The following is a 12,986-nucleotide window of genomic DNA, read 5'->3' as shown; positions in this document are numbered from 1 at the left end:
AGACGGAGAGGTAATCGAGGGAATAGGGGAGAAAAAGGAAGTGGAGATGATCGAACTAGCGACGCGGCTAGGGATGAGGGATAGCTCGGCATCAGGCAGAGAGATGACCGACGAGGCTTGGGAAGCTGTGGTTGGGTAGGGGCGACAGGGTTAAATGAGAGATTAGGCTGAAGAAGGGGGCGATGGGGTTGAAGGAGAGATTAGGCTGAAGAAGTGGGGTTTCGAGGAGAAAAGCGAAAACCACTTCAAAAAAAATTTCGTGGCGTGTTGATGTCTGCATTTTGAAAAGTTGAGAAGCTTATTTACCATATTCATGTATGTGCCTTCAATACCATTTTTTATGATTCTTGCTATGAAACTCCACATCTGCAGGAGCCTGTTGTAACCATACCTAAGGATACCATCATGGAAGCTCTGAGAGTCTTACTTGGTACTTAATTAAGCAGCATCGTTTAATTCAAGTTTCAGATTAATTTTCTCTCCCAATCTTTTATAGTTTGATTTGGGGCACTGAGTAACCCATTTGCTTAACTCCTTTTTTTTTCTTTTGCTGGTGTCTCAGATATAAGTAATCATCCTGATTCACTGCAAACGAGGAAAGGTATGAAATTTTGGCCAAATTAACTTGTTCTATTAAATACTCGCATTTCATTTTATTTTATTTTTTTTACTGAAACAGAAGAATTTTACATAATGTGTACGAATACAACCAAGAAAGTCAAAAAACAGAATATTGCGGAGAGCACTAGGCGCCTCCGCCTTTTTCACCCATAGATGGTCTCCTAAATGGTTGGTGATAAAGAAAGCCACTCACTCCGCAGCCCCATTTGTCTCCCTGAACACATGCTTCGTCTGGATAGCCATCTCATCACCCAACATGACCCGAATGTTTCTCAACAGTGGGTGATAATCCCCAACCCCATCTGACATCTGCAGAATCCATCCAATAACCGTCACCGAGTCACCCTCGCGTTTCATTCGTATACATGAAAACAGCATGGACAGGTTGCCTTGTGGGCTGTTTCAGAAAATTACAGAATTGGTGCTTGTCCGATGTATGAGGAATATATGCGATTTGCTGCTGCGAAAGTTTGGGCGTCGGATCTCAGATTCATCGAGATGTTTGATGTCTCATGCATGATGCAATGCATGCTTGGCATCATATATCGTTACCATGGTTGTGGTTCCCAAGCCAGGCGCCTTAGTTACCGAGACATATCATAGCATACAGCAATCTGGGCTCGGCAATCATATGTCATGGCCATGGATGTGGTTCCCAAGCTAGTTACCTAGACATATTATAGGACGGAGGCATCTATCAAGCCTGATGCCCGTTCGTATCATAAATCTCTGTTCAATTGCTTCCCAGATTTTGTTTTGGGAGGAGAAGCAACCATTCAGATTGCACTGCCATGTCTGTTCTGTTTCCGATACTGCATGCAGCATATGTTAAGGAGTTATTTTTTGTTGTAAATATTAGTTAAACTGATTCTTATGGCTGTAGTTTTCCAAGAATTGAGATTTTGCATCCAAGGGGAAAAAAAAAGTGATGGGAAGATTTACAAGAATTTTCGAAAGTGTTATACATTTTCAAAAAAAATAAAAATAACAATTTGGTTAGTTTTGGTGGAAATCAAACTAAAATCTATTAAGATGCTTGAGAGGTACTTAGGCTCCCGTTTGGGAGAGCTATGGGCAATAGGTTTTTGAAAGTAGAGATTCATAAAAGGATATTTGTTATTTGCTAACTATATTTCTAATGTGTTGTGCTACTTTAACATGTGTTTGGTAAATAATTTGAGAAAGTACTTTTGGTATAACAAAATGATCATAAAAGCATTGCATAGTATTAATACAGCAGAGCATAATAAAATATAATATATATTAATACATAAATATATGATATAGTATAATATTACTACAATATAATATAATATTATTATCATATAATAATATAATATTATATACTATAGCATAATAATTAATATAATATTAAATTATTTAAATTATAATATAATATAATATTATAATATAATCTAATAATAAAAATATAAAATATTATAATTATTAGCGTATATTTAATTTTTTTATAATATAACAAATTTTCTAGGTGATAAAATTGGTTAAACAATTATTAAAAAAATATTTTGTGTAATTGTTATATTTTACCACGGATGTTTTAGTTAAAAAAATAGCTTTTCGACTGAACCTAAAAGTATTTTTCCGAAAAACTCCAAAATGAAGCTTTTCTTAAAAAAATATTTTAGCTTTCTATAAAAGCTAAAATATCTTTTCGAAAATTTTACCAAACATCCCTATTTCATCTAAAAGTGCTTTAGTACTTTTTAGCCCTCTTAAAGCTTTCCTAAATGGAGCCGCTTTCCTAAATGGAGCCCTAGACTGTATATTTCAATCAAATTTGAATCTATTGTGGTCGAAATTTCGAACCTTAATGATAGTAGATATTTTTCTAGAGCCTATGGATGAAACCTGTGCAAAACAAGCACAGGATGTATAATTAAGCCAAAACAGACCCTGTTTTTTGGTCTAGCTTGGTGACCTTAGGAGCCCGTGCAGCCATCAGAGCGATAATTGCGTAACCTTATTTGTAATCACAGCACAAGAAACCCAAAGTCCGCATGCATGGCAACAAAACTGATGTTTACCGCAACGCCATAAAAAGATCTTGCAATAAATGTTTGCATGGTCGAACATGCAAAAATATCATTGTTTCCACACTTTGCACCAGATCACACAGCCCAGCTCACTGAAGGGGCAAAAAAAAAAAAAAACATGACCGCACAAAAATAGCTTCTTTGGCATGATCACACAATAGGAAAAGGACGTAAGCATATAGCAACTTGGACCAGAATTTCAACCCATACTATGCAGGTTGGAACAAAATTGACAGCGAGGTTGGAGCAATCTCATATTGTTACAGAAGGTATAGGGCAGGGGCGGCCCGATATATTTGGGGGCCTAAGGCGAATCCAATGAAATGAGGCCTTTTTTTTTAATAATAAATTTTTGTTTAATAAATGATAAAATATTTAAAAAAATAATATGAAAATAGATAGCTATCAAGTATACTATTTCAACAAGATACATGAATCTAACAAAAGTAGCAAAAAGTTTTTTCAGTTTAATATAATTTTTGAATGGAAACACAGAAATGTAATTGCCGGGCCATAAAATTGATTAAATAATTGAGATAAATGCTGGGCAATACTGTTTACCATGTCATCCTCGTGGCACTTCATGGTCAAGGTAAAGAAAAGAATTTGTCCGAAAGAAGCCTCTCTATAAGAGAAAGTAGGGGCATTATGGGAAATTCACTCCATCTAATTAATAAAGTCCCGTCCCACCATCTCCCCTTCAAGTGAGTACCCAAGCAGCAACTGCAACATCACAGCACAGCAGCCATTCAACCCCCTCCCTCCTTTTCTCTCTCTACCACCAAGAGGGGAGAAGAAACCCAGAGGAGAAAATTAAAAGAATCTCCACCCTCCAAGAACTCAAGAAGTCCATCTCCAATCCCTCTATCTTTCTTCCCGATGGCCCAGCTGGATCAGGAGTAATGTGAGGGAAGGAAAACCAAGACTAAAAACCAAAAAAGAGAAGGGATGAAGATAAGAGTGGCTTCAGGGCGTGTATCAAGCCAACCCAAATCCCTCCTCCTCCTCTCTCTCTCTCCCACCCAAAACAAAACTACTGTCCCCAACTTCCAAATTGCCTCTCTGCAGGCCAGGAAACTCTCCACCTCCCTTCCATCAAGGGGGAAGACTCGTAGCCTTCCATCAAGGGGGAGCTCCTGTTCCTGTTTTCACATGGGGCCTTTGCTTCCTTTTGGTCACGCCTCCCGGAGGCCCTCCATTGGCCTGAGGCCTTAGGCGACCGCCTCGGTCGCCTAACGCTCGGGCCGGCACTGGGTATAGGGCACAGCATGGAAAGCAGCGTTTCATTCAGTTGGATAAATAACATAAAACTGATGTAGGAGAGCACAGGGCGATATGGCAGGTTTCAAAATTTATACGGCAACATGCATATTTGATGAAACAGATTCGATAATGAAGAGCCTAAATTTACCATGATATAGGAAAGCACAAGGGGTGTGGCAAGGAATTTAGGACTGTTACCATCTCTTTTTACTATATATATGTATGTATGTAGGCAAGGATGATCAGCAGGTTGTCTTCCACCTACACATCCGAACCTGGCATGGCAAACTGTGAAGCGAAGGCCTGCAACACAGTTACGAAGCTCGATAACATCTCTATTGCTCTGAAGACCCTTGAGAAACTCCTTTTGCAACTTCCCATGTTCTCTTTGCACGGTTTACTTGCTATCTGTGCAGCCCTCACAAGAAACTCAGCAATCATTTCAAAATCCCCTCTAGACAACCTCTTGTAGTCATGCAGGGGTGCCTTTTGATAGCAAAACCAAATTAGTGGCTATTGATCTTCCAACAGGCTGACAACTGTAAATTTGATATTCGCACATGCACGCACACATGCATGCACACACACAAAAGTAAATACATCATGCATGTGCACACAAACACACACAAACTTATGAGAGCTTACCTATTCTCACTCCTGCAGGAGAGATGGCACCATTTATCGCCAAAGATGGGGTTTTATTTAGTGTCATGTGACAGAGCCTCACAAACCTTTTTCAAACTTTTTACCTGGCCAAGATAAGATAATTAGGAAGAAGAAATGCCTAAGTTCTCTGCAGAGTGCATTACATAAATTATGACTTATAGCTTGAAAAATAAGCTTCGTACACAAAAAATGATCTTCAGAGAATGCGGATCCTGATGTGGCCTGTGGTGCAACACTGTGCAATGAACATCATTAAATTTCTGGAAGTCAAGAATTTCTTAATTTTCCTAATTTGTTTTTGTCTGTGTTATGAGTGGGGCGCAAAGCAAAAGCAAATAATGGGAAAAGGTCAAAAATTGAAAACTCCCAAACTGACCACATATTCTGTGTTGAAATAGTCTTGATCTTGGTTGTGAGGACAACACAAACAAAAAACTTTCATATTCTAAATGTACTTGGTAATTTAATGATGAGTATTTAGTTATATGCATCATATGTTATAATATCCTTATGGGGCTATTAGGCTCAATAGTAGGAAAATCACTATCAAAATTCACAGACCGTTATTCATTCCATGCCCGATCCACTAGCAATTATGCTAGGCCAAGCCTCATCAAACGGCAGGGCTAGGTCCATGGAGTGCAAGTTAACCCGGTATGTTCAAGACTCACCAGAAGGTTGTGGTGTCACAATTTTCTAAACAACATGCAAGTACCCAAAAGACAGGAGAGGTGATTTATTATACCATAACTAACAACCATCAGTTTTAATTTCTTTGATGAAAGATGCTAGCCTTCCATGCAAGCCCCAAAGATCTTAATCTTAAATTAGTATTCTTATCTTTCCCACTTAAAATTGGCATAGGAAATAATACTCCCTCTTCTCACCATCAAACATGCAGGAGTAACATATAATGAGACCATTTCCAAGTAATTCCGTATACGACAAGCCACATTTTGTTTTCCCCCTCAAGACACCCGTAAAGTTTCTAGCAGATTGATTAAATACTAACAGACCCTTATCCATAGTTCTTACAGGTGGTTGCCTAGGTGACAAATAGACCTCTGAACACCAAGGCGAACCTCACCTGGACCATCATTCATATATATATATATATATATATATATATACACGTACGCACAAAGATTCATATATCCATACATATGCAAATGCAAGAATATCAAATTATATAGATATATGTATAAACATGTACTATATATGAATGCATATGTACCAAGGGTAACATTAGTTTTACATATAAATATAGGTGAAAAACACATAGCACGCATATGTACATATATGTGTATATACATAAAACTATAATTCATATATATATATACACACACATATACATATACATACATATACATATACATACATACATATACATACATATATATATATATATATATATATGTATGTATATGTATGTATGTATATGTACACATATATACAGTATAAGTATTCCCTTGCAATCTTTTTCTTATGTGACATATATACTAAGAAAGGACTGAGAAACTTTAGACGTTATAATGTTAAAACAACAAATTAACTTAAATTTAGGTGTTAAACAAGTAACTGCAAAAAGATCTTTCATTCAACAATCACAACTCCATATCTAGCAAGACAAATGACAAAGGAAGCTAGACAAACTCCACCATCGAGCTAAAACAACAACAATAATATGTTATTAACTTCTATTATATTTATTATAAATTTAGTAAAAGCATAACAAATTACAATATAACTTGAAGGAGACTTTATGTTTATGTTCACAACGCATACCTCAAGGCATGTTAAAATGTTAAACGTGTTGATGTATTTCAAAACTCTAATAGTGAAAATGAATTACTTGAATCAAAGAATGATCAAGTAAATTTGTACCAAGTCTGTCACCTGGGTGACTGCCAAGACTATATAGTCTATCGGCCAGAGTAGCCTAAGCTATTTGACCGCTATGCCCTTATCGAACACAAATGAACTAACCAAGTCTACACTTTTATCCCGATGGATATATAAGGCAATGGTCATGATTAAGGACTCAGCAGCAAGTTAAACTCTTAGTGCAGGCCCAAAAAAACCAGAAGTTGAAATACAAGAATGTAGCCACTGATTGTTGCTCGCGATAGATGACTTTAATGGCCATGGTCTTCCTCCTAGTTAACAATAACCATAGGCCAATAACTTCTTTCCTCCCTCTGGCCTCCCAAATGATGCTTTAAATCTGCAGGGTCAAGCCAGACTCTCTTTTGCTTCCCCCCCCCCCCCCCCCCATAAACTTTGTCATCATCGCCTCCCTCAACTTTGAAGTGCGGGTTACCTGCTTAGATCCAAGATACTAGCACTTCCAAAACCTCGTCACTTCCTATTCCACAACTAGCTCAAAACCTGTCCTAATATTTTGCCCTGCAATCTCACCAAACCTGTACTTTTATATTGATTGGTGAAACAAATATATTGCCAACTTTGGTTTTCCTATATCTGCAATCCTCCAATAAGACCTCATTCCTATTGTCCCATGTTTGTGCTGTTAATTATATCGATAAATTTCACATCCATGAAACCTAACCTCTTACAGTTAAAAGCTCCAATTATCTGTGTCACCATAATCTTAACTGGGTTACAGTTGATTACTGCTCCACTAAATGTTAACAATCCTTCCATGTTGGTAAGGCTTGGGCAATCGTTACCCACCACCTGCAATTTATCTTCCAAAGGCATCCGACATGCTTACTTGCATATTACACTGCATAGTACCAAAACCTATCCTCCAGACATGATGGTTAAAAATAAAGCAGCACATGACATTCTCTATGACTGAATCATTACAGAGAACTTAAGAAATTAATTTAAGAAAGGCTGTTGTTAGCAACCATATAATTGGAACGCATAGTTTCAGATATGATCAAACAATCCTCACACTTTTCTTAGATTATATCAAATAACTATTTATATTTAAGAATCTATATTTCAAGAATTAGTGGAAGTAGCTAACCTGGTTCAGCTTTTGTATTACCTAACCGCTTGAAGCTATTGTGAACATTTGAAAAACAGCAGCATAGGATGGTGTTACGCAGTCTTTAGTGAATAAGCTAGGTTCAATTCCAAACCTTAACCAAAATAAAATTTCCAACTCCCCTTTCTTGTCAGGAAGATGTTACAACAACAAAGATGTCACCGCATTTTAGGAATTCCACCAACCCTTCCTTAACAAGTTTGTATACCTTCTAGTTAGAGGCCCTAAAACAAGAAGTAAAGGTGAACAGCCTTTCCAGCAACATCATAAAAAAGAAGCAAGTACCTATGGCCTCCAACCCTCCCCTTTTTTCTTTAGCATACAGGGTAACAGTTTGTAGAACACTCTCAAAATTTATCATTGCAAAATTATTCAGCATTTATAACTTATACGGAATAAACCAGACAAACGTAGTAAAGAAAAAAAATGGCCACCTGAAGGTAAAAACAGAAAACACAAAGACAGTGAGAGGGCACAATAAAAAGGGGAAGGTCTGAAGATCAATACAAACTGCAATGTGATTAGTAATTTAAAGAATGCATTGCTTCTCCTCCATTTGCTAAGAGAGAACTTAAAGACTCAGCTAATCATGCCATTGTAATTTTTCAAAATACGATTTAACATATCAAAATTCAGGACAAAAGGTCCCTTTGGAGTTTGCTAACATGCTCGAGCAAACAGTACCATGCTAGAAAAGCAGAAAAACTGTCCAGAGTTCTAAATACCTGTTAACCCAAATGTTCTTAGATCCCAAAGTAGCAAATGATTGTCTGTACCCCCAGTGACTAATCTGCAATTTCTTCTCAGCAAAGCAGAAGCTAATGCTTGAGCATTTTTCTTAACCTGTTGAATATATGCTTTATACTCAGGTGCAGCTACTTGCTTTAAAGCTATAGCCAAAGCAGCTATATGGTTATTGTGAGGTCCCCCCTGAAGTGATGGGAAAACAGAGAAATTTATCCTATCTTCAAAATCGTACTGCTCGGCTTCATCTGTTTGACCAAGGGAAAGTCCCTGCTGTCCCAGCTTCCTCAACTTTCTTCCTTTTCTGAAAAAGATTATACCACCCCTAGGACCTCGAAGGCTTTTGTGAGTTGTGGATGTAACAATATCGCAAAAATCAAATGGGCTAAGGCATTCCTGCAAAACACAATTAATAATGATGGTATGCATATACAAACTGAGTTTTTTCTCCACCATTCAATACTAATGAGATATACATTGAGCAAAGCAGACTCTAGCCCAAAAAAAGTATGAACAATGAATAAAATAATAATTATCTAATAAAAAAAGGGAATAAAACCATTGCCATTTCAAAAATTAATAATGGGCAGCATATTAACAACTTCATTTTAGACAGAATGCACATTCCAAAAGCTCTCATAATGAACAGATGAAAAAATTGGAACCAAAGTTTGCAACCATTACCTTGCAACCTATGGTAAAAAAAAGAGTAAAAGATAAACGATTAAATTCTTTCCAGTACCTTGAATGAATGATAGTTCGTTCCCACCGAATCCGGTCATCAAGTTTACCTAATTCTTAAAAATGGTAAATATCTAAACCTAACAGCAACATTCCACTCTTCGTTACATCGTTAAATGGGAAAGGACTACCGAAAAATAAGTATCAACACATTCAAGAGATGCTTAACTGGAAATGCTGTTTTCTGTAAGCCCAGCCAACAGATTAATGGTACCAAATCATTGCATTGTGAGTCATGTTTCTACAAATGTTACCACTTTATTTTCGCCTATTTGACAAGGATAAAACAACACATATCTTCAAGGTTTTACTGCAGCATATAAAAGAATATTGTAAATTGTACAATAATGACCTATGTAAATATTTCGAGGATTTTGATGGACTAAGGACTCGTTTGGTTAAAGAAAGGGGAAAATGTGGTCAGCGGGAAAACAAAGAAAGACCTCTTGTTTGGTTGAAGTTTTCAAAAGAGAGAGATGGAAAAGTAGCATTCCCATGGAATAAGATTTTCATATTTCATGAAAAAGAAAAATCTATAAGGAACATAGAAAAACCACTTTTCCACTGGTTGAAAATTATGATCTTTTTTTTCCAAAACTACCCTTAAGCTATCAAAATCAATGGATAAGGTCTTTCCCTTTATTAAGGGTATAATAGATATTTCACATAACTTTCTAAAAAGTAGATACTCAACCAAAACTAAGCTACACTGAAATGTACCACTTTCCCATGATCAACCAAACATGCCAAAATCATTTTTTCAGACATCATATTCCCAGAAATCAGCTTTCCAGAAAAAATATTTTGGTGAGAAAAAAATTTTCCCACAAACCAAACGAGTCCTAAGTCTTACTGCATGTTTTAATATTCTGATCTGATTTTATCTTTTCATTTTCAAAATTGCTTATCCATGTCTTCAGTTTTTTTGTCCAACTTTTGTTTCACTTTTGTGGCCTAATACTTTATCTAACCAACATTATCCATATAAACCTTGCAAGATACACTACATTGCTACACTTATAACTGTTACTGTCAGTATCCAAGCTTATGATTCACAAAGTTATAAATGTTAGACATCTGACAATCATGCACTTAGCACTGGATCACAATGGAATACCCAAAAGGTTTCCATCATAATTAAGCTAGAGCATTGCCAAAGACCGTTTCATCCCAACACTTTTTACTTTTCCACAGAAATTATACACCTTTAAATTGAATACCTTCTCTCATGACAAATTAGGCTCTTCCTTAATGATTTTTCACTCTAGATTGTTGCCTTTCCTTACAGATATTTAATGTTTAAAGTGCCAATGCTGTCAATTCCATTGATAGTCCATTTATTCCTTATTTTTTAAGTCGAGCAAACCTTACACATACAGACACCCAAAAATTACAAAAGAGGACTCCAACTGGTCTTTACTGACTTCCATCAGAAAGCACAAAAAATATGGTAATACAGAATCCTCTTTTTCCCATATATAGGCTTTATACCGAGAGGTTTGAAGCTAAAATTAGGTATCAAAGCTTCATGCATATCTAGGCAAACATTTGAGAACTCATAACATAAGCCTCCATATCCATCAAATCTAAGACTAGCATGCACATGAAGACAAATTCTGCTTACCCTTATTTCATGACACAAAGGGTAATTATCCCGATATATATGCACAGAGAGATAGAGCAAATTGCATACTGCTAACATGAAAGTCAAAAACTTTATCTAAGCTAATAAACAACACTAAGCAATGAACCGACCGGAAAATTATATAAGAAGAAAATATTTTTTCAGAGAAAATTATTCACCTTGGCTGCCACAAGCCCACTAATATGAGCCATATCACACATCAACACCGCCCCACACTTATCCGCAATCTTCCTAAGCCGACCATAGTCCCACTCCCTTGGGTAAGAACTCCCTCCACAGATCAGTATTTTCGGACGGTAATCCATCGCCCTCTCCTCAAGCTTATCATAGTCAATATACCCTGTGTGAGGATTCACCTTATATGACAAGCTCTCAAAGAATATCGAGGCCCCTGATATCTTCTTCCCACTGGGTGTATAGTAGCCATGGCTCACATGCCCACCTGAAGGTGAATCCAACCCCATGATTCGATCCTTCGGGAGCAACAGCCCTGTGTACACCGCGAAGTTAGCAGAGGTACATGAGTATGGCTGGACGTTTACACCCCAGCTCTCCGGATCAAGGCTGAAGGCGGCTAGGGCACGATCGTAGCAAAGCCGCTCAATTTGATCAATATACTGGTTCCCACAGTAGTACCGAGCGCCGGGCAGCCCCTCGGAGTACTTGTTGGTTAGGTGGCTGCCCAGAGCCTCAAGCACGGCGCGGCACACGAAATTCTCCGAGGCGATGAGCTCGATCCCCCGGACCTGCCGCATCCTCTCCTTCTCCATGATCTCAAACACGTCTGGATCCGCAGCGGAGAGAGGCTGGTCCCCCCAGGCCCGGACGGTGGCCCGCCGAGACTCGAGGTCCGGCCCCGCGGCAGCCCTCTTTGAAGGGTGGAGCGACGTCGACGAGCAAGAAGACGAAGACTCCCCCCTCCGATGCCTCTTGAAGCACATCGGGTACCCCAAGATACTGAATTCCTCCTCCCGCTGCTCGTCTTCGGACTCGTCGGGATCGATGGCCCCGACGGAGGAAACGTCACCGAGATTCTCCGACTGCTCGTCCAGCAGCTGGAGGGGGATAGACCGAGGGGTCTCGGAGGGGTCTCGGAGGCTGGGTTCGATCTGGAGGACGACGGAATCATCGGCCACCGGACCGCAGGGCGGCGCAGCCCCGTGGGGGCGGTGGAACCCTAGCGAGAGGTCGGATTGGGAGGCGTGGAGATCCATGCCGAGGAGAAATCAAGAATCCAAAACCCTAACCCTAGCCCTCGAAATCAGCGGGGGAGGAGGAGCAGCAGTAGCAACAACAGAAGCAGCGGCAGGAGCGGCAGAAGCGGCGGAAACAGCGGCAATAGCAGTAGCGGAAATAGGAGAAAGGGCGAGGAGGCGATTCCATTAACGGCGGCCGGAAGAATAGTAGAGGGAGCGGGGGCGAGAGAGAGAGCCCAGAAGTGGATCCGAAAACTAGAAATGGGGAAAGATCGGAGGGAGAGGGGGGAGAGAGTGAGAGGGGGTGGCCGCAGCGTCGTGGTTGGGCGACTGCCGGATTTTTTAACGGTAGCGGAAAGGAATTCGGAGAGCGGGGAATGCTATGCACCCGGACGGGAATTCGGGGTCGGGGCGGTGGAAGCACGTTGTTCTCATCGGAGGGATCAGGTCACCATCCTAATATTTAATATAAATTCTTTCTTCGTTTCGAAGTTAATGTCAAGAACAATGCTTCGAGGAACGGCTCCTTTGCCACGTTTCATCAGGAGATTGGCGGATGGTTGGGCGTTGTGTCATGGGTCTCGTATAGGAAGACGGCAGGGATGTCCGTATACGAATTTTTATGCGCTTTGCCGGAGCACAGGCTCGATAGTAGTTGTGGGTGAATAAGATAGTCAGGACCGGTATCCATGCTGTACGCGTGTGGATAAGATAGTCGTCGTGGATGAGATATCGCGAATAGGAGGACAGCTCCAGGTTACATTTCTTTCCTAGCTTCTATTATGTGGCTACTCTATCTCGGCACCAAGGAAGCTTGAAGGCGAGTAGGCGAATGGGAAGATGCTAAGAGGAAAGTTTCATAAGGATACTCTAGTTTCAAAATATTCTAACTATTTTGTCCCAAGCCCCGTTCAATTCCCCACCAACCATATGCACATCTAGTACTAGACGTATATGTATATTCTTTATAAAGTACTTTTGGATAGCAGATTCACGTTTTAGTATATTTATGTATATTTCAATGCTTTGCAAGTCCTCTT

At 39.2% G+C, this 12,986-nt stretch overlaps 1 protein-coding gene across 1 annotated transcript; it reads right to left on the bottom strand.

The window, feature by feature from the left end:
• Positions 1-3,932: 3,932 nt before the first annotated feature.
• Positions 3,933-12,429, bottom strand: LOC103719953 (serine hydroxymethyltransferase 7-like). The gene is made up of 4 exons (XM_008809442.4): positions 10,909-12,429; positions 8,346-8,760; positions 4,584-4,687; positions 3,933-4,424 (listed from the first exon to the last, which is right to left on the bottom strand). Exons 1-3 carry the CDS (start codon positions 11,962-11,964, stop codon positions 4,662-4,664), a joined length of 1,497 nt encoding a protein of 498 aa, XP_008807664.2. The 5' UTR covers positions 11,965-12,429; the 3' UTR covers positions 3,933-4,424; positions 4,584-4,661.
• Positions 12,430-12,986: the final 557 nt, after the last annotated feature.

This window comes from Phoenix dactylifera, chromosome 10, assembly GCF_009389715.1.
Source record: "Phoenix dactylifera cultivar Barhee BC4 chromosome 10, palm_55x_up_171113_PBpolish2nd_filt_p, whole genome shotgun sequence".
NCBI classification, from domain to species: Eukaryota; Viridiplantae; Streptophyta; class Magnoliopsida; order Arecales; family Arecaceae; genus Phoenix; species Phoenix dactylifera.
The sequence above is the reverse complement of the archived record's forward strand: the minus strand, read 5'-3'. Positions and strand labels throughout refer to the sequence as shown.